Genomic DNA, 22,530 nt, shown 5'->3' with positions numbered 1-22,530 from the left:
AGCATATCACTTATACACATGTTGAAGGCTGGTTCTCCATTTAAAATGCTAAAATGGCCCCCAAAATCAAAACACAGCCCACCAGTGCATCTGATTTTAATACTGTGGAAAATGGTAAATGAAATCCTAAAGTTTTGCTAATGAAAGAGCCCTCAAGCTACAAAACCCACCTATCACACAAATGTTCAACATACTAAAAAGGGTTTCAATTTGACCCATGTCATCACTTTGCATATAGATGGTATAGAGGTGATGCATGCACTCAACTCCAACAACTTGCCAATTTGCGGCCTTAAATGGTCAAGGTGGCAATGATCGAATGATAAGATAGCTATTATTCTTCAATTTTCTTAACCAATTTTCTTAATTTAATGAATTGTTAATATAAACAGAGCAAAATATGTGAGAACACCCATTTGAGCGACAGTGACAGAACAAGTGCATCTGCTCCTATCAGTCCAGTCAACCTCTCAGCCCACATTTAGCCTGGTAAGAGAGCGTGTGTCTGTTCTCATATGAAAACAAGGTGTCTGCTTTCATATTCATGCAGCCTTGATGTTTGTGACTCACCGATGTCATCTTGTCCTCCTCCCCTGTCACCACAGTGCAGTGCACACTTCAGCTCTGAACATCAAAATGTTCCTCATGGGCAACAACAGTAATGATGATCTTGCCCTGAGCTGAGGTGTGAGTGAGTGTGAGTGCGTGTGTGTGAGTGTGAGTGTCTGTCTGCGCGGGTGCGTGTGTGCTTGACTCAAGTGTGTGAGTGTGTGAGAGAGAGTGTTTCTGCATGCATTGCGTGCGAAAGACAGAGGGAGGGGGAGACGGAGGCAGGCGAACAGTAATTAGCGTTGCCTGTCATCCCAAATCTCCATGGAGATGTGTTCTGTATGCCATCTACACCTTCAGTACATAATCATGCAGGCACAGGGGAGCAGGAGGCATGGCTGTGACTTCCATTACACCACTTTGAGCAAGCAAAAGATCAACCAGACCACAGTTGGGTGTCACTATAAATAGAGGTAGTTAACAAAACAGCACCGCTATGGTCACAAACTGTGCAGTTAATGGAACAATGTGGATTCCATAGCGTAAACTGTGATTGGAAATATTCTGCGTCAAAACAGAACGGGAACGCACACAGAAGACAGTCGCACGCTTGTATCTTAAACACAGGGGGGGAAATGGATTTTATTTGTATTTCTGCATAGAAACACATGCCTACATGATACAAGATATCCACTGCTTTGCATCGGACGCACAACATCTGACAGTTTGACTGGGTTTTAATCCAAGACAGTCACCTACACAACCCATAACGAGGAAATCCCAAACTGATGTACTGTGTGCTTCTCCTCTGTCAAGTATATACAACAGGGGGAATGGGAAACGAGGCTAAAAAGGTGAATAAATCTGAATTATCAAAATAATAATCTTTATAGTAATCTTTCATTATTGGTTACTTTAACAGAGCTTCATGATGCATATGCATGTCATATACATAAGAGAAAATGGTTTAGGAATGATCCAGTATATCGTACTGTGCTACATACAACTGTGCTTTTACATAATTACAGACTTCTGTGTCAGCATAAAAATGGGACTGGAGTCTAATTAAGATGAAATAAACTTTCCATTTGTTTATTAAACATAAGGCAACTATGGTCGACCATGAGGAATATATTAAGTCACCAGTGAAAGAAACCACACTCCTCCTGTTCCCTCCTTGGAAACATGTAAAAGCGTTTCTACAGATCTGACACAACTAGAAGTGTTAAGGAACAAATCTAATTACATTACTGCACAAATTTAAGCTCCATTACTTAACAATAGGCACAACTGGAACTGATGTCGTGTGTATTTTTACTATGCTTTCACTAACGATGGTAATGAAAATCTACCATGTAATCTAATAGAGCCTACATTTGGTCCCGACTCAACCAGTAATGATGCATCAATTGTATACAGCTAATGTAATAGACAGACAATACCGTTCCATTGATTTTTTTTTTCTCTCTCTTTTGTACAAGGATTTACAGACAGTGTGTTGCCTGAGCAGCATTCATAACACACTGTGTCTTGACAAATATCTGCATGTTGTCCCTGTGGTCTGTGTTAAATAGCAGTGGCACGACAGAAGGCAGAGACCGGTTCCTCAACAAAGTACTCTGGATCCGTTTTGTTGAGAGACAGCTTGGAACAACAATTTCAAGTTTTCATCTAATTCTAGTTCACAGTAACATTTTTTGCTGTACAATCCCATATTCACACGTTTTGGGTGTTTTTTTACTCAACAGTTACGACATTGATGGATAAAAGACAGGAGTTAAAGTGACATCAAAGTTAGCGGTTTTTTGAGTTCCAAAAAAACTCAAACTAACCATACCTAAACGCTTTTTTTTCACACATTAAAAAACCTCGCTCACAAATGCATGGTAGCAATATCTCATAGTCAAAAATATTGCCGGGTGATTAAAACAGAGTCACTTCAGATCCAGACAAGCTAAGATATGTCTGCTAAATGATAAGCATTAATGTTAGTCATTTTCAAGGTACATCATACAATGCTAGATCATGCAATACATGCAAAAAGCGTCGTAACATATAGATGAGTGCACATATGTGTACTATGCATCTGATTTTCTACCACAGGGTTTTGGATGTGTGAATGAGATTCTTTGTCCTGAATAAAAAGAATCCGGTCTGCAGTTCGTTCTCTGGGGGAAGGAAGGGGAACAGAGCCGAAGCTCAACCCAACACGTGTCCTTGTTTCACCGTGAGTTCGTGCCCTTTCTCCTTATCGCAGCCAATCAGCATCAGGTTAGAGTGGTGACCTCCGGCTGAGCGTAGTTTCCCGTGGCAGCGAGGATGTCTTTACAGCTCTCTGTTGGGAAACACAGAGGGTGGAAATACGATCACTCAAAACCACATCAAACAACATCTTCTGATATGGGCATTAAGGAGCTGGAAAATGGAACTGGAGTCAAAGGTTTGGACACACCTGATTGAATGCACTATGTTTTTCATTCTCTTAAAGCCATTTTGATCTAAAGGCTTATGCTGAAATGCTTGAAATTTGCTTCTTAGACAAATATAAATAGTGAAGTTGATGCCTATGTATGAATTTCTTTCCAAATGGCGGCTACTTTAAAGAATCTAAAATATAAGATCGTTTTGATTTAACACCTTTTTGGTCACTGCATAATTCCATTTGTGTTATTTCATAGTTTTGACGTCTTTACTATTATTCTAAAATGTGGAAAATAGTAAAAATAAAGAAAAATGTGGTGTTTCCAAACTTAACTGGTAATGTTTATATATATTTCTGTAAGATCTGTGCTGAATAAATATATGCAAGATCTGTGCTGAATAAACGCTGACCCCGGCCGTGTCTTAAACTGTGAAAGGTCCGCAGGTATTGGAAGAACCCTGCAGAGGCCAGCAGGAGCCTTTATCCTTGACCAACCATGCTGTTAATGGAAACCTATTAGTGGCAATCATCTGGAGGAGTCACTTGGGAATACGGAAGCCCATCCCAACTCATAAGCCTTTCTCTGCCTCTCTGTGTATCGGCCTGCTGCATCCTCTTAGCAGCACTTGAATGGTTTGCCACACCATTATGCACTCATCGTAAGGAAATGAGCAGGCAGTTGTCACATCATGAGACAATGTGCTTTTCAAACAGGAGAGCGCTTGCTTCGGCGTATAAATGGTGACAGGGAGCGCAGACGCTGTCACAGACTCCTTGTCACAACCAAATCCACCAGTATTTTGCTCCTACCAGAGGGCAGGCAACCATTTCCTGGCACTGATAACCATCTAAGCATTTTCAGACCTGCTGCATCCATCTGTCCTTTTCCCTGTTTCCTGCCATATTGCTCTCTTGACATATTATCCATACCCTACATCCTGTAATCCTGGAATTAACCTAGCACCATCCCCTATGGGCATAACACTGAACAGCAGAGCCAGCGCGCCATAATCTATTTCCAGCTAACCAATTCAAAATGGCTCTAATTGCGACGGCAAGCCTCCTCCATATTACACCCAAGCAAGGATTTCTGATTTTGCACTGAATTCTGATATAATTAAATGCTTTAATATTGTTAGGAAACAATGCAGATCCACCTCACCCATCATGCAGGTAATGTGCACTAAAATGTGTTGTGTATGTGTGATATTCCCCTGTAATAGACTGGGATGTCATTATCCACATACTCACCAGACACAGGGCTCAGGATTGAATTACCCCCCCTCCTCCTCTCGCTCTCAAAGATTCGTTTTGAGGCGTTCTGGCTTTGCTCAGCTTCCCAGCGTTTTTGTCTCGGCGATCAGAGGAGGGCTAGCTTGGCACTTCCATAAGCTGACCATATCATTTAACATATTATTAGAAGTAACCGCATCAAGACAGGCTTAGCAACGTGTGTGTCCCTACCCAGTGACGGACTTTGCATGTTGTATTCACGGTTTATTTCAGCCCCTGCAGACCTTTCGGACTGGCAGGGGGAATTATCTGTGTCCTCAGCTCCGACCCTTACTACACATCACAACGTGTCCGCACACATCCCTTCTTCTCACCTCTCTGACAGGCTTAACTGAGGCTGTGTGACTGTTATCAGCACATGACAACGTGCCATTAAGCTACACCAATCTACAACACTCAACACCTTCAGGGATTGACAAGGCTTTCAGGCAACACGTTGAAATATAATTTCCTTTTAATGGGTTGTCGGAAAAAAGGGGGGATACTCTCATTGGGGCCAAGCTAAGTGCCCCATTTATCTGTTGCTTTTTCCTTGACAGTGATGTACTAATGAGCTTTGCTAGAAAAATGCATCTTGGGAAAGTGCTTTTTTGTAGGTAAACACCTTCATTCTCGTTGGGCCTTTTGTAGATGAGAGTCAGGATGTTTAAGGGGTGGGATGTTTGCTCAGGATGTGAGGAATGAATCCATGACTGCCAAATATAGAGCCTCTTCTCACAAGGGGCTTTGGGTAGTTTGGGAAGCTCAAATGTGAGATCCGGCGGGCCATTCAGGCAGAGAGAGATGGCAGGCTGACAGCGGATGCTGATGAAAAGAATTAGGAGGAGCGTCACCTTCTCATTCACTGCACCCACGTTGCCTGTTTCAGATCTAGCTCTTAATATAGTCTGAATTTCAGAATATTGGTGTCGCACTTTATTTTATTTTATTTTATTTAACCTTTATTTAACCAGGAGTGGAGTCTCATTGAGATAAAAAATCTCTGTAAAATCTTTATAATTGTGTAGCTTAAGTTAGTAGAGAGACAAGGAGTGAGACAGAATGTGTTTATAGTTCTGTCAGAGCGTCTGGTAAGATCTCACAAGATGATTGATTTGCTTAGTAATACTCTAATTATACAATAACTTTGTATCAACATGTCAAACGCTAATGTACTAGTGATGAATAGTGCTTTTTCTTATTTTATATACATATTTAGACGCAATACTTTGTTTAGTGCCCTGTGTTACCACACAACCTGCGAGTACTCTATGAAGACACTGCATTATTCAACAAAGGCTAAGTCCCTGAGAGCACACAGACAGATAGATGATGCAATTAGTACTACAAAGCTCTTCAATTGATTTTCCTTTGATCTGTCAGATGAATAATGACTAAAAACTGCCCTTAGTCAGTTGGGGTTTGCAAGAAAGCTGATAAAGGTTTAGGAATGGAAGTGGGTATACTTTGAAGTTTTTCTCCCACCTTTTTAGCAACACACTGCAGCCTTGGTACAGTATGGCCCGGTGTGTTAAATCTATAGAAGCTTACAGCGGTAGGCATCAATAAAGTTCCTATCCTGCAGCTATCTTCCACTAGTACTGCAACTGCCATGCAGCATTTTCTTTTATATATATTATAGATAGAGCTAAATATGCATATTATAACATGAAGCTTTTACAAGACCATTCTTTTACCTTCTGATGGCTGAAAAGGGAGCAAAATCTGAAAAAATATATGAAGTCCAAGGCACTCATGTGGGTTGTAGAGTTAAACAGCCTTTATTTCATTAGGGCTAAGACATTAAAATGCTTCTCACGCTACCAAAGCCTTCATCAGGGTGTCACCCTCAACAAACAGACATGTATGTATAGGATGTGGCTTAATTAAGTCACATGTCAGCCACCAGTCAATAACGTATTGGCTAGATGATTTAAATCAGCCAATCATCTCTTGACTGACACACTCTTCTTGAATAATCTGATCCCTTCCCAAAGAGCACCAGTGGAAGTAATACGAAACACCCAAGAAGCACTCCTTCACGTTTTTTTTACTTGCGGAACAAAACATGAATTTTCCAAAACAACAAAAAAAAAAAAATGTGGGACTCTATTCATGTGCATTGACGTGTGTGTAACCCACCAGTGCGGACGGTGGGCTCTCCGGGACAGGAGAAGTCCCCAGAGGTTAGCAGGAAGCAGGTGGCGTCTTTCTTAGTCTTGTCTCGTGCTCGGGAGCAGCGCAGGGACCACTTCTCGCTGGGGGACAGCGGCTGGGTCAGGCTGCAGCCCTCCTCCTCTGAAAGGGCCACGTTTGCATCCCCGTTCTGTTTGGAGTCTGACAGGATGACAAAAACACACAGCAACGTAAATGCCAAAGCTTTTACTGAGCCTCCCCCGAGGGCCCAGACAAAGGCTGAGGCATATTGCATAAAAACAGTATTTTCCTGTGATGAAATCCAATTTGACTGAGATCTTATAAGGAGTAATTGGATCCTGGTGTGTTACTGTCTTTATGACTAAGCGAGGTTCATCTGTCAGGCAAACGCTGAAAAGCCTCAGGAACTATAAGATGAGAAATACAGTGGTTGTTTGTGTTACCATTTGGGACATTAACAACACTCAAATATTTGTCATTCAGGTTTTAAAAGATGAATCCACTGGTTAAATGAAGGGGTTAAACAAGAAAATCAATCCACATCTTTGCACATGAAATATGAACAAATCCAATCAAAAACATTCGCTTAATAATGGATGGGTGGTCTGACCTGAGCGGTTCCTGCCGATACTCTCCTCTGCAGCCAGCGGGCATGTGTCGCTCTGAGTGCTGTCTCTGTGAGAGTTAGTGTCCGACTTCCCAAACGAGGCCGAGTCAGTCGGTGCGTCCGGGTTCGGGTTGTGCTTCTTCTTCTTCTTCGGCAGCTTCTGTTTGGCCATGGCCAGGGAGTAGTACATCCCAAAGTTATTGACGATGACGGGTACGGGCATGGCTATGGTCAGCACCCCGGCCAGCGCACACAGCGCCCCCACCATCATGCCCAGCCACGTCTGCGGGTACATGTCTCCGTAGCCCAGCGTCGTCATGGTGACCACCGCCCACCAGAAGCTGATGGGGATGTTCTTGAAGTGCGTGTGGTTGGAGCCCGTGGGGTCGTCGGGGCTGGCTCCGATGCGCTCGGCGTAGTATATCATGGTGGCGAAGATGAGCACACCCAGTGCCAAGAAGATGATGAGCAGGAGGAATTCGTTGACGCTGGCCCTCAGCGTGTGGCCCAGCACCCGCAGGCCTACAAAGTGACGTGTCAGCTTGAAGATCCGGAGGATCCGAACGAACCGCACCACACGGAGGAAGCCCAGCACGTCGCTGGCAGCTTTGGACGACAGACCACTCAGGCCCATTTCCAGGTAGAATGGCAGAATGGCCACAAAGTCAATGATGTTGAGCATGTTCTTGATGAAGACCACCTTGTCTGGGCAGCAGACGATACGCACCAGGAATTCAAAGGTGAACCAGATCACACAGACGCCCTCCACCAGGGTGAGGATAGGCTTGGTCACGATCTCCCACTTCTCCACTTGCTTCGTGACGTTGCCCTCCACCACCAACTCTGTCCGGTTCTGCACGTCATTGAAGGCTTCATGGGTCTCCAGGCAGAAGGTGGTGATGGACACCAGGATGAAAAAGAGAGAGGCAAATGCTACTCCCTGGAGGAGACAGACAAAACAGCTCATTCAGAAAGGCAAACAGTAGATACTAGGCTGCACAATTAATTGTGAAGTGAAGAAGTGAAAATATATGTCAGGTGCAATAAAAGTGCAATAAAATAATTTGGTTTCCTGAGACTGAGACAAATAATCAGGATCTGTGATTTATAATCGTGCTCACAATATTCACAATAATCATTTTTTATTATCATTTTGTTTTATCATTTTTGCCATAATCGCGCAGCCCAAGTGGATACCAATATAATATGCTTATCATTGCTTCATTTTGCCTCCTTACAACATGTTATTACCTGTCAGGGAATCAAGAATTGTATGATTGGACACTACTGTTCTTGTTTCAAGATTAGTGACTGAAGCTATTGTTTTCATCTGAAGAAACCAATTTGTCCACAAGAAAGCCAGGACGACGCTCCCAGAGAAAAAAAGCCCCATTTCAAATCAATTACTGCTATGCACACAGACTGAATCATGCTGAGAGAAAATGCGAATCCATTAAGTTCAACCATCATGGGTCCTGCCACTCACAGACAGCAGGGGGGGCTCACATGGCACCAGGTGTGCGCTGGCTTATCAAGGTAGACAAAACCGAACCATGGAACTGTGTTGTTCTTGCAATTAATTATGGAAAAAAAAAATCTGACAATATTATTTTTTCAGTGTTACAGCTTTCAGTATTCCCTCTTTGACAAAAAAAAAAATCCAAATTAGCTAGCTTAAAAATCCATATCCAATCAATATGGTGAGTGAGTTAAATCACTTTAACAATCCCTGGCAGGTGTCTGCCTCTTAAAACTGAAAGATGTGGCAGGCATTCACCTGATCCAGCACAATGGCCACGTCTGTTTGTGTTAACATTGTGTGCCAACTAATACCTGATCTGTCTTTATTGTTTACTATAGGCTGGACAAATTGTAATGCCTCTCCAACCTTACTCATCTCCCAGCTGGATAAATATGTACCTGTGCCATGCATGCACTTATCAACCATTTTCTTCTGTCAGGCCTCCCACAAATCAATCAGCTCTATAGTGTTTGGGTCTATGGTTAGAAAAACAAATAAAGCATGTGATGTCCAGCTTTACTAATGGGGACATTCACTCATTGTGGGACAAACATATTCTCTTTAAGACTATAAAATAAGAACTGGACAATATACTAGATTTATTGAGTGGATCTAGGGACGGGCTCTGTTTGCATGTTCAAAACAACAAAAACTCTTGAGATACTGTAGTACATATTAGTATAGTATCTTATATCTGTCTATTCAAATACCTATCGTGCGACCAGATAAAACCTATCTGCAACATTCAACCATAACAGCCCTCTCAGCTCCATGCGGGGCCCCTCCAGACCTCCAGGGAGCTCCACCGCCCGCAGTGCCGTGCCGTCCCCCAGGAGCCGGTGGAGACCAGCACCCAGCCACGGGACAAGAGGGAAAGCCTAGAAGCCTTAACTCTGCCCCAGGAGGACCACAGAGTTCCCCCTGTTGCATAGACACAGTTACCCTGAACATTACCAAGGCTAGTCACTGTGAATAATTGCACCCTTATGTGAACAGTTGCAGTGTGTGATTGAGTATGGTTAAGGAGCAAAGGTATTAGGCAAATCGCCACAAGCCAAATGGTAAAGTTGAAATTATAGCACATGGGTGGATGAGTAACTAATTTAGCATGTTTCAGTGCCTGAAGCTGAGGATTGTGACCATGTACAAGGCATTTTACTATGCTTTTCCTATATGCATCAACAGGATCAAGATCTTATCTTTCACTAGCGGAGCGCAGGCAGGAAATGCAACAGCCAGTCAATAACCTCTCTTTCCTCCTCTCTTTCCGTTTCATTCATTCAACAAACATGCATGTGCATATACCAAAGAACTTCATTTATCTGATCCTGAGACATACAAATTTATTAGCACAGAGAAGAAAACACTTGGCAATTGTAATTTTAAGTTATTGAGACATTAAAACTGCAAGCATTTCAAGCAAATTAGACTATACGGGTTGCTCTGGAATGAGTTCTCATCACGTTCCTTGTTTTTAATGTGAGCTTTACACTGGAATTTCAATGTACTTCAGTAACACTGAACGAATCTGAGCAGCCTTCATTCCCTCCAATTAATGAGGTTCTAATGTATATGAGAACAGGCGCTCGCAGTATCTCTCTAACACACGCACACAGATACAAAATATGTTTTCATTGTGTCGCTCTCATCCATAATTTCCTACTCGAGAGCTATCCAGACAAAAGAGCCAGATATGCAGCCAGTGCCAGATAATTAAGGCGGTCCTGACAAACAAGAGTATTTTGAGAGGCCAATGTGGCGACGGCATCTGTCTATCAGTGCCAGACAAAGGCAGTCAGTTCAGCCTCTATTGCAGCTCGTCATCGCAAAAATTTCCAAAGTCAATCAATCAAAAATGGCCCCAGCTTTTCAGAGCGCTCTATCCTTTGTGGATTTGTAGATCCCGCTGTGGGCTCTTGACTTGTTGCATAAGTCTGAATAATAGCCTGCTCTTTTTTCACAACATGGCCTGAATGGTGGAGCATAAGTGTCTAGAAGTATCTAGAGAAGAGCTGTTAAAGAAGGAGCTTGTGGTACAAGTTGAACTGGTGGTGGACTTGTTCAAACGAGCATTAAGCACTTAGAAAAAGCAAGCACTGCCATCTCATGACTTCAATAACCTCATGAATGCTGAGTAGAACTGATGTAACAGCCATCAGGTAAATGGGAGACAGGCAGTAACATATAAACGTTAGTATTAAATGAGTCTTTTGGGCTGCTTTTGCATAATGTAATCTCTTACTGTAGCTTAAGGTCAATAAGCCATAGAAGGCAAAACGTCTCCAGAGAACAGAAGCTCAATACTAGACAGAATAGCTTGTCATTAACATAACTACACAGTATGTTGCACCGCTCATCACAGTATGTGCCGTAGTTCAGTTCTGAGATAAAATTAAAAAAAAGGTGATACCTTTGTTGGCGTTGTATGCATCATCACATCTAACTAATTATGCAATTCACTGTGGCATGAAATTGTTTATAATAGCAATAACCACAGACCCTGAAAATGTATCAATGTAATATTTTGTCATGGTAATGATGACTGGGAGCATGTTCCACTTGAGTTTTGTGTTGGGAAGCGACACCGGTACAGATGAATAGACTCACAATAAATCACTGAATAATTTATTGTAGCGCTATTTAAGCAGATGAATTTGCACCATCAGTGTAAACTGTGACCTAAATACTGGATAAGGTTAGACACAAAGGTCACAACATGATAAAACATTTAATCTAGAGACGAAATCCAATGTTGGTCACAGAAAGAGCTATAAATAATAAGCATTTGTCTAATAGAACATTTACTTTGCTGTCCTACAGACTCAAAGTAATAGAATTTCATGAACGTCACTTTAGATCTGATCTCCACTGGCACAGTGGCTCCCCAAGGGACAGTCTTCTCACCTTTCTTGTTTACCTTGTATACAAATGACTTAAAACACAATCAGGAATTGAGCTATATGCAGAAATTGTATCCTCAATTTAAAGAAAACAAAAGAGATAGTGCTTAACTTACGGAAAAAGGCTGAAGCCCTGAATCCAGGTGTCGTACAGTGGGAAATGATGATGTTAGTTAAGTATTTAGGTATTACTCTGGACAATAAGCTGAATTGAAGGGAGAACTCATTACAGCTTTATAAGAAAGCACAATCTAGGCTCCATTTCCTTAAGAAACAGAGGTCTTTTCAAGTCTGTGACAATTTTGTTTTATGTTGTTAGTGTTCTTAGTTGTGCCCTCATTTGCAAGAAAGGGTTAGGGTTAGAAAAGAGGATGACAACGAACTGGGAAAGATCATAAAGACAGCTGGTTCAACTGTGGGATGTAATCTGGAATTACTAAATGTACTGTGCAATAGGAGAACCAAGTCACAATTTCAGAGTATCCAGATAATACAGATCACCCAATTCACAAAGTACTGATTCAACACAGGAGCTGATTCAGTAACAGGTTTAAACTTCCCACAATGTCTACAGACAGGTTAAAATTTGTTTGGGTTTTGACATCCCAATGTCATCCCCTGACATTTGTTAGGCTTAGGGTTAACCCACTGCGATGAAACTGAGGAATGATCATAATGAAGTTGTGTCTGAACTGTCTGCTTAGTATAGACAGGGATGGTTGTGCATATATAGAACTGATGTAACAGCCATCAGGTAAATGGGAGACGAGCAGGTTACTTACTGTTTGGTTTGTGTGTTTGCCCTGTTTGTGTCTTGCACTGCTTGTGAACAAAAGCTGCTACTACTATCAAGAAGTCTCCTGCATAAACTATATTTCATATTGATGGATTATTAGATTTTTAGATGATTTGGCAGCCGCCATTAATGCTGAAACAATTAGTCTATTAACTGATTAGTCAATCGACAAAAAATGAATCGATTATAATTTTGATAACCGATTAATCATTTTAATCATTTATCAAGTAAAAATATCAAATATTTGCTGGTTACAGCTTCACAAATGTTAAGATTTGATGCTTTTCTCCATTTAATATCATTATAAAGTGAATACTTTGGGGGTTTTTGGCTGCTGGTCAGACTAAGTAAGCTATTTGGGCTCTGGTAACTTGTAATGGCCATTTGTCATTATTTTTGAAATTTCATAGACTAAATGATTAATCAGTTAATCAATAAAATAATCGATAGATTCATCGATAATGAAAATAATCATTAGTTGCAGCCCTAGCAGCCATGTATCCCAGGTCTGTGCATGCAGTGGCCTTGGGTGAGATGACAACATCCTGATCATAACTACCAAAATGTATGGTTTTAGATATTTGTGACACTACATCAATTGTGATATGTACAATTAACATGATTTCAAATCGTGTTAGTTTCATTTTGGTGGGTGAATAGATAACTCCTCTGAATCACACTTCTCTTGGTTTCAACATAAAGATATCACCAAGGCTTCTGTACTGAACTGTGGTGTGACAGCTGACCAAATAAAATGGCGAATCAGGCTCAGGCTCTGCTGTTCTGATGTGTGTGATGAGCCCAACATGCCCCAACAGCGCTTGGTTTATTCGAATGCCAAACGGTTTATCCCAGAACTAAACAGAGCTGTATATCTGCACGCCGTCTTGTCCAAGGGCACCATGTGCAGCGAAGGTGCTGGAGGTCTGGGAACACATGAGGACACCTCGCTCTGCTCATAAAAGGATCAGCCCTAAAGTCTAACAATAACATGACACTGCCTGACACCGCACCTGTGTGTGTGTGTGTGTATGTCTGTAGGCAGCTATGTACATGTTTGTCTGACGGTTCTCTTGCTGTGAGTCTGTCTTTGGGTGTGTAGCGGTGTATTTGTTTATCTGTTTGTCTATCTGGCTGTTTGTATTTATCCATCTGTGTGTGAAACTTCAGGAGCCGCCATGTCTGTATATAAATGTCTTTGCCTTTGCCAGTCAACCTAGCAGCATTTAAATGTGTGTGTATATTTATGGCGTAACACCAGGGGCTACCACGATATTACGTTTACAGTTAAGTATCAGAAACTTTAAACACTGTCAGTGTTGGAACGACTGCCAGAGCATTTCTGTGTTGGTCTGCAAGGCCCATTACTATTACACAAGCAAGAATCAAGCAAGTTATAAGACCTATGGATTATTCAATAACTGGATGCAATTGAACATCTACTTAGTTATTAAAATATAAAATATAAGAAAATATATATAAAGTAAATAAAGTATATGAATGATGATATGCGATGATATAAAAGTGTTGGAGCACTGCTAGAGTAGTGAAACCTTTGAGTATATGTATTTCTATTTTTTTTTATAAAAATATAAAATCTTCAAATAAATGTCCCTACTAAAACAAGTAATACTGTATATGAATGATGATATAGACGAAGATATAAAATGGTTAGAGCACTATCTACTAGATTAGAATGAAACTAGGGCTGGGCGATAATTCAATATTATCGTTTATCGTCTTCCAGTGGAATAATATCGTCATGATATCACGATTATTTTTTTCTTCCCCCCAATACGTATTGTCACATTTTTGTATTGCGATAAATTGAATTTCGATATATCGGCCCATCCCTACACCTAACATTACTATTTGGTTCAATGGGATGTACATTAATTTGATTATTTAAGATGGGAATTTGCATACATGAGCCATATCCTGATATATATCGATATTGAAAAGAATCCGTACGATTATCGTGATATTGATTTCAACCATATCACCCAGCCCTATGTGAAACCTCTGAGGATATGAGATGTCAGACACCGATGTCAAAACGACAACAGTCCAAGGTTATGAGGAGTCAGAGTGAGCAGCCCGGAGGGGACGGGAGGCCGGGGCCCAGCTGGGACAGCCGGAGCGGGAGGCAGCGTGGCTCGACCCTAGACAGGCAGCAGGCTGGGCAGCAGGCAGCAGCAGCTGGGGAGTCCCATCACAGCCATCACCTCCAGCTGTTCAGCATCACACTCTGTTACTAACACAGAGACACGCCACTCTATACATAACACCGTGGCACCGAACCAGCCAGCAGCTGCGGGAGCGATAAGAGCAGCCGCTGACGAGTTCTTTTTTTTTTTAGAACTCACGTCAAAGTGGCCAAAGACGTAGACCTGAGGGCGGAGGAGAGTTATGTCCACTACTCAGCCTGTCAGCTTCTTACATCTTCTTACATCAGCTTCTTACATCTAATGTCTGTCATTATCACACACAAAAAAGGGGATAGGAATTGATAAGTGTGAACTTCTACCTACTCCACTTCTGTAGATAATGGGACCAGAAACATGGCTACAGCAAAAAAGTGGAGCCTGACTGTGGAAGAAAAACATCATAGGGATGAACTGTATTGTCATTGTAGATCTCAGACACAGCCTGACTCCTGTCTCTTTGAATTTCTGTTAAAGGGGCATTAAGTATCTATGACTTTTATTGACCTCTATTGGCGACCAAGGAATAGCAGCATCGACAGTTTCTCTGGCTCAGCTTACAGTGGCCTCTAATTGACGCAAACAATATACTCATATTTTCACAATAGAGACAAGTAAGCTAACTAATTAATTAGAGCAGAGATCCATCAAAAAGGTCTAGTGAAGAGGTAAAGTATCATGATGCAAAATACTGTAATAACAATACTTGCGCGCGCTTCGCTCGCACCACCGTCCTCCACTGTTGAATATTTACAAATAATAGTAGGTGGGTGGGGGGGGGTGATGGGGTTTGAGGGGGTTTGAGGGGGTGGTTGGAGAGAGATTGGGTGCGTTTTAGGCAGGGAGATTTTGTTCCACAACAGAGAATGTGGGCTGGAAAGTGAGTTTTGAAAGCCAGAAATCTCAACTTCTGGTGAAGTAATCGTTGAGTCATTGGTACTGATCAACAACTTTATCAAAACCCCAGATGTATTATGATCATTTTGCGCTTTGGGCCAGTAAAAATCTTCTTATTGCACCTTTAATTTGCAACAATTTGCCCAAATTTAGGAAGTTTTAAGATGAGAATATAGAGTTTTATTTCTTTGACATTCCCTCTGCATTTAAATATAGCTCCCACAATCCTGATGAAGTTTTCCTGATAAAAAACTATATATGTCAATAAAAATATAACTTCCAAAAAACACTCTATATAACATTATTCAATCTGCTTCACCAAGTAGGTCTCCCACTTGTGAATAGTGCTGAGTTGTTAGCTCAGTATAATGTTTTACATCGAATTCTCTATTGTCAGCCAATTTGTCCTCCAAATACTCCAGATCAGATTGTTTTAAAAAGGGAAAATCAGACTGAAGAAAGCCAGTAAGCTGCAGCTCAAAGACCAACAAGCCAGGTCACAGATAAGTGCTACTTGTTTAGTGTGGAACTAAGATTATATTGTCAGTAAGATGAATTTATTGATTTTTGATTTGGATACACAGAAAACCCCCTTGTATCTATAAAGGCAAATGACGCAGATCCAAAGCAGAGACTAACAGCGCTGCCTCACCTTCAGTTTGTGCGAGGTGGCTTCTGCTGGGTAATTTCACATTTGACTGTCAGAACTGTCTGCACAGAGTCGCAGACTTTATTCATCCTTGCGCTGACGCATCCACGGATGTTGCAGCAAGAGAGCCAATTTATTTTCAGCGAACAGCTTAGACCAAAGCAGAATAAACAACAAACATAATCACACAGGATTACAAACCCCTTTTACCGAGAATTCAATGTGATAAAAGCCTCCCTAATGAGGATGTGTTGCTTTGATGATGTGTGAAAAATCAAACCCTGTATTCCATTCACAGAGTAGTAGAGAGAGGTGGCGGCCCTGTGAAAGCCGGGCTGCTGCCTTGGGGATGGGGAGGGGGTTGTTGTACTCAAACAGTCCCTTCTTATTATTTCTCATCTGGGTTTCACACTGAGACACAAGGTAAAGTGTGTGAATAAATTGTATCATCACCAATGAGCAAAGCCATTGATTAAAAGACAGTAGACAGTATTTCCTACTTTAAATCATTGTTACTCGGCTTCTTGAATGTTACTTCAGTCCTTATTCCAAACACACAGATAAATAAAGTCTTGATTAGATCATTTCTCCATGATGTATTTGTTGGAAAAGCTTTAACCAGTGGAATTTAACAACTGGCTACACTGATACTATTCCCTGATGCCACAGGTGATGTTCTGAAATGACCAAACCTCAAACATTTTTTCTAATACCGATGGTAAATTGATTTCTCGCTCTGCTTGGGAGCTTTTCTCCGGGCTTGGGAGTTGTAATTGCTCACCACTAAGAACAAGTTGCAGCCCATTAACCAGAGCAGTGATTAATTACAGCAAGAGCTTGGAATTAATGAAATAGTGCATGAGGGAAGACTGTAGAAATGTATCTGATCTGAGCTGAGTGTTAATACTAACTATGGTCTGTGATTGTCACATGCTACAAAGCTAAAATACAATGCCTAGTATCGGTGTCATGAACATCTCTATTCCCTATACAGGTGTTATAAATAATTACAGACTGTTAGGTACTTATTTTAGCTGTATATTTTTCTTACATGTTAAGCATTTCCATAGTCCTTCCACTGACTGTATAGCATATTTGATTAAAGTTGTACAGTAACAAGACACTACTAGTACCTATGTTATGGCTATTGTACTCTTTGATATACCTGTTTAGGTTCCTATTATATTTAGTGGGGTTACATAATTCTGTCTGCCTCCTGCCTGCAGTATAGAGGCTTCATGTGCTGACTTTTACTCTACTTCTAGCCTTGGTTCATATTGAAGAGGATGTGGTGTAAATGATGGACAGATTAACCCCCCCCCCCCCCCCGGCTCTTAAGAATCACATTACCTGGGATGGGCTCAGAGGCTCTCTGAAAATAAAAAGGCCATAAAGGTAATGTGAGTCCCTCAAAATGCACTCTGCATCCGTTCAGAATGCACATAGAGCCAACATGCATGCATGAATCAGACGGAGAGGAAACAGACAATGAGCCTTATAGATGGTTCATAATGGATCCGTCTTTTCCCTTTCTTAACGTTCACTTCCGGAATGCCTCACATCTGCACTTCTGTCTGCCATAGAAGTTCACAAAGCATAAATCATAATTATTTCACATGATTTACAAATATTCCGTGGTGAGAGACAGAAGTGATTAACGGGGCAGGTCATCTTTAGACGCCGTCAGCGCCATCATGGCAGCTGTGTGACTCAGTGATGTCGGCTGTTCTTCGGTCACAGCCTGCAAATGCCACCTGGACTAAAAGCTAAAATAAACACTATTTGTAGTATGACTGGCATGCAATAAGGACATTATACTTCTGCAACACTGTGTGAGTGTCTGAATAGACCATACAACTCCATTAACAGGCAAACAGAAATACAGAGTGAGCATCAGCCTCACTCTCTTCTGGATTAAATGTGGTCTTCTTTCTGACTCCTGAAAGCTCTTGATAACAATGCAACCTTGCACTGCCATTTGCCTGACAACTACTGCTGTAATGTCACTTGATACCTGCTTTCACATTTACCTCACTAAGTACTCTGCTGCTTTTGTTGCACAGCTATTAGCTACAAAATACTTTCAAATGCTACAGCTGTTTGATATCCCCCTCGGAAGCAATGCTAGTTAATTGATTTTAATTTACATCACAGCTACAATTATTTATGAACCAAACACACTGTATCAAACAGGAACTTTTTCTTCAAAATATAATAAACAACTTATATGACCACCTACATTTTTGGGTATAGTCACATATACTCCAGTATTTACAGACATTACACATCTAAAACATGTTTTACAACCTCAAATACATGTAAAACTAATGTTTACCTGTCACATACTCTCAGTCCTTGTATAAAAGGTGAGTCAACAAACTGAGTGTAACAAAAAGTCTTCAATCCACCAGAAATGGGGCAACAGTGTTTCACTGCCATACTGCAATTAAAGATTGGTTGCTCATTTGACCTTGAATAAGAACAGTACAAATTAATGGTGTAGTAGACAGATGATTGGTTTATTGTGTTCCACTCATCTATTGTAGGGTCCATCAATGCACTGCCTAAAGAAGTGTATTAAGATGCCCATTATCCAGATCAATGTATAGCACTGAAGCCTTTCAGTTGCTGTTGGAGGATCTTCAAGTGCAAACCTTGAAGCAGATGTGTGGGAAGTTATTTCTGTCATGAAACGCTATCAAACACAATCAAAATAGGTGTGAAGTGGAGAGTGGAGATGGATAGTTTTCTCTATTTCCAGTGTTTTGATACACTATTAACAACTACACAAGTGTATAGAGTAACAAGTCTAATCTAATCTTGACTGAAAGACTGCTTTTACACAGTGAAGACCATACAATTACACGCTCACGTATTTTCTGGTGGCACCACTTGGAAAAGTGGATGTATAGTTATAGTATCATTTTGTATTCAATTCCCCCATTGTTTCAGTCACCAGTGACGATGATCCAGTAAGAAGTCTCAGCTGTCATCTGTGAGCTTGCATTATTAACCCTTACACCAAACAAGATATTAAAAATGTTCATAATTTTGTGAGTTAGACTGGTGTTTGTAAGATTTTCCAGTTGAACTGTAGCTTCTAAAGTCCAAGTTAAAGTGATATTGGAGAATGTTCAAGTTCAACTCCAAATGTATGTGTGTAGGAGCACTAACACTACTACACAACGGGTGTGAGGATGAGGACAGTTGTCAGAGGGCAGATAGTGTCCGAAAAAACACTTTACTATACAAAGCACAGCATGCACCTTCTACTCAACTTGTCAAAGTCTATAGGCTGCCAGACTCTTTTCAAAGTCCAACAGATCCAATGCTGCAACTGTGTTTAATTTTTCACATAATGTCTATAATATGACAAGAAAGTCACAATTAGCTTATGGATATAGAATTTCCAGGGTCAAAAACTGCAGAAATGAAAGTGCAACGCATGAAAAGTGACTTTTCTCAGAAAAGATAACTTCCCCAATTACACCGATTAAAGGAACAACTTTTGCAACAGATTTTACAGTGCATATTCAAGGTGTGACTTCAGGTCACACTTTCACACCAACAAAGGAGTTCCTGACTCTTCTGCCTAGTGCAGTGTGAGATATGTAAATTGGGCTACAGCATAAAGAGCTTGGAATTACAAGGTTCTGCCTGACTTGTTTTTTGTTTTTTTAATCAAAATTGAGTTATCCACCTTTGAATGTTACTTTAGGCTTGTGTGCCCTATTTTTTTTTTAACATTAAATATTTAAAAAGATATACATATTTTTGAAGCTCAATATCACAGGACAGTTGAATGTTAAATGTAGTCTTAATGGGACAGAATAAGTGAAAACCTTGACTATAAAGGTTGAAGCACAAAGCCGATAGTTCACATCCAACCCAACATTATCACGCGCTGACTCAAAAGTTGTGCCTACCTACCTCTGCCTGATGGGCTGGTTCATGCAGGGACACCTGTTGATTTGGGCAGCACGCGCGCCTTTTTTAAATGGAAATCACCTGAAGGCTTTATGGTTTTTTACATTGTCCATTCACAGAAGGCTATAATTAAACAGTGAGAGAACAAACACCTAGTGAACTCACCCTCGCAGCCCTGGAAGAGTACGGGTCCTCAAATAGGGCCCATATCTTCGGCTGCCCAACTTTGCAGCAGCCCCTCGACCTGTCGGGACAGTCCTCGATGCCGAACCGCCTTGGTATCTCTTTGTCGTCGTCGGTGTCGTCCGGGTCCGGTGGTTCAAAGATGTCGAGGGCCTCCTCTGCGTCCCGGTGCTGCCGGTAGGTCATCCAGCAGCACGGCTCCACGTCGGTCTCGTCTATTCCCCAAAACGCCAACTCCTCCTCAAAAAGCGGACCGCACACATCGGCGGGGCAGTGGAGCTTACCGGTCCGGTAGTAGTTCAACACATACGCGAAAATACCGGGGTGCCTGTCGAAGAAGAACTCGTTTGTACTTGCCGGGGCAGAGTCCGGGTCCGAGCTGACCTGTGTCTCCGGGTCGGCCAACCATGCCAGGCGGGTGCCTGGCAAGGTCCTAAGGGTGCTCTTGTAGGTTTCGTGTCGCGTGCCACCGACATTGATGACAATTTTGTCCGAGTCTTCCCCCCTGGCCATCTCCTCCTTCAGACATGATTTCGACGGGGGTTTGTTGCCCGACTTGCGCCCTCGATAAGACGAAACACACACCGAGCTTATCATTTAGCTGGAGAGAGCTTCTGGTTATTCCCTGGGTTATAAACTGCTGTCCGCTCGAGCAGTAACACAAAATAAATGCAGAGTACGCCCTAAATTCAGACCCCAGTCCTTATAGTAGACTGTGCGGCTCATTTATCCAAATAATAGTCCAGACAGAGCCAGAGTGAGAAGCCCAGGAATAAAAACCACCTGTTACAACAGAACTCAGACAGGTCCAGCGGCGCGGCGGTGTGCAACAAAACGGAGGTAAAGCCTTGCTGTAGGTGTTGTAAGGTGTTTTCTTCTGATAGATTACTTAGATTATTAGATGTAAGAAGAGTATTTTTTTTTTTTTTTTTAAAAAACACGTGATTCAAATTGATGGCTCCAGATGTTGCACTTACAGCGACCTTAGTAAATTAGTTCGCTCTCATGAAAACAGGGTTGCCAATACAAAATATAGGCTAATTACACAGGTTAGTATTGTACCTACAGGCCTATAGACTGAACCATTGAGCTTGGTAGAGGAAAATGATTACTCCTCACCTTTTTGACAAATCTTATCCAAATTTTGCAATGTCAAAATCCACGCGGAAAAAAAACTAACCCTGGCAACTTTTATTTTCTCCATGCAAGATGAGGAAACCCAAGAATGATCCAGTCGCGCAATTAATCATGCATTGAAATATTCCATCAATTCGTGCTGTCAAAAGCTCGGCTTGCATGCAAGATGTGGGGTTGTTTTCCACCCGAGGATCTGTTGCTCCTCCACAAGTATCCTCCCTCACCGACACAGCCCGGTTGGATGGTGCGTTCAACAACAGGCTCGACAGATTTAACTCTTCGCCTGCTGGTGGAGATTGTGGCGCATTATTGAACCACTCCCTTTAATTAGATTGAGAGGCTTGGCTGATGAAGTTGTGAGAAGCGAGCGATAACTCAGGTGTTTTAGAAATCCACAATAAAATTTTTGTACCGTTACAATTTGAACGTTGTGGTTATATTACCAGGTCTGTGTGTCATCGTGGGGACATATAATGCTGATCTACAGTGGGCACCAAGATTTGGAAAATAATTCCATACCTATAAATGTAATGAGACGCATACGCCTATCCCTAAAACTACAAACAAATAAAGCACTGAGCACAATATGCCAAAATTAGAATGCTCATTTAGCCTAGATAATAGACATATATGCACATTCAAGAGACAATATAAACATAGACTAGACAAATGTTGTAATAAAGGACATAACACCACTACGCATAGGAATGATGATCCCCAAATGCAAAAAATCAACTAAACAAGTACACTAACCTCTTAAATTTGTCTACTTCCTAGGTTGTTGCTAGACTACTTTAGACTAACACATTAACAAGAAAATGAAAAGTTTCAGTAAAAGCCTCTTAACAGACACATGGGAAATTGTTCTCATTTCCAGGAGTATGAGCAGTTATTCTGACATATACTTTATAGTCTAATCCAACAGGTGTTATATCAGTGTTTAGAAAAACAGTGATGTTGCTGGCACAACCTAAGATTGCCACCTAGTGGACTTTTTAGAGCACAACATGTTAATGAAACGTCTGTTCAGGGGTTTTGAGTGAGCCTTCCATTGTAGTGCTAAAGCATTAGCATTTAGAGATCACTGTTACTAAAAATTGGGAAATTTTATACATTTTCATAAATTGAGGAATAACTTCACCAATCCTACATTAAACTAATCTTGGTTGTAAATAATGAGAGTATAATAATGAGAGTGCATCACATAAGAAAGGCAATTAAAGAGCATTGGAAGCAACATCTTTAAACTATCACACAGAATGTAACAGTGTGCATTAGAAGAAAACAACTGCAAATTTTTCATTTTCT

General features: G+C 41.3%; 1 protein-coding gene across 1 annotated transcript; it reads right to left on the bottom strand.

The window, feature by feature from the left end:
- Nucleotides 1–1,170: 1,170 nt before the first annotated feature.
- On the bottom strand, nt 1,171–20,935 carry kcnc4 (potassium voltage-gated channel, Shaw-related subfamily, member 4). Its single transcript, XM_071903234.2, has 4 exons — nt 20,068–20,935; nt 7,011–7,947; nt 6,386–6,580; nt 1,171–2,884 (listed from the first exon to the last, which is right to left on the bottom strand). Exons 1-4 carry the CDS (start codon nt 20,680–20,682, stop codon nt 2,817–2,819), a joined length of 1,815 nt encoding a protein of 604 aa, XP_071759335.1. The 5' UTR covers nt 20,683–20,935; the 3' UTR covers nt 1,171–2,816.
- Between the last annotated feature and the right edge of the window lie 1,595 nt (nt 20,936–22,530).

The sequence above is a fragment of the Centroberyx gerrardi genome, chromosome 14 (assembly GCF_048128805.1).
Source record: "Centroberyx gerrardi isolate f3 chromosome 14, fCenGer3.hap1.cur.20231027, whole genome shotgun sequence".
Lineage (NCBI taxonomy): Eukaryota > Metazoa > Chordata > Actinopteri > Beryciformes > Berycidae > Centroberyx > Centroberyx gerrardi.
Note: the sequence above shows the minus strand (reverse complement) of the source record. Positions and strands in the feature narration are given on the sequence as shown.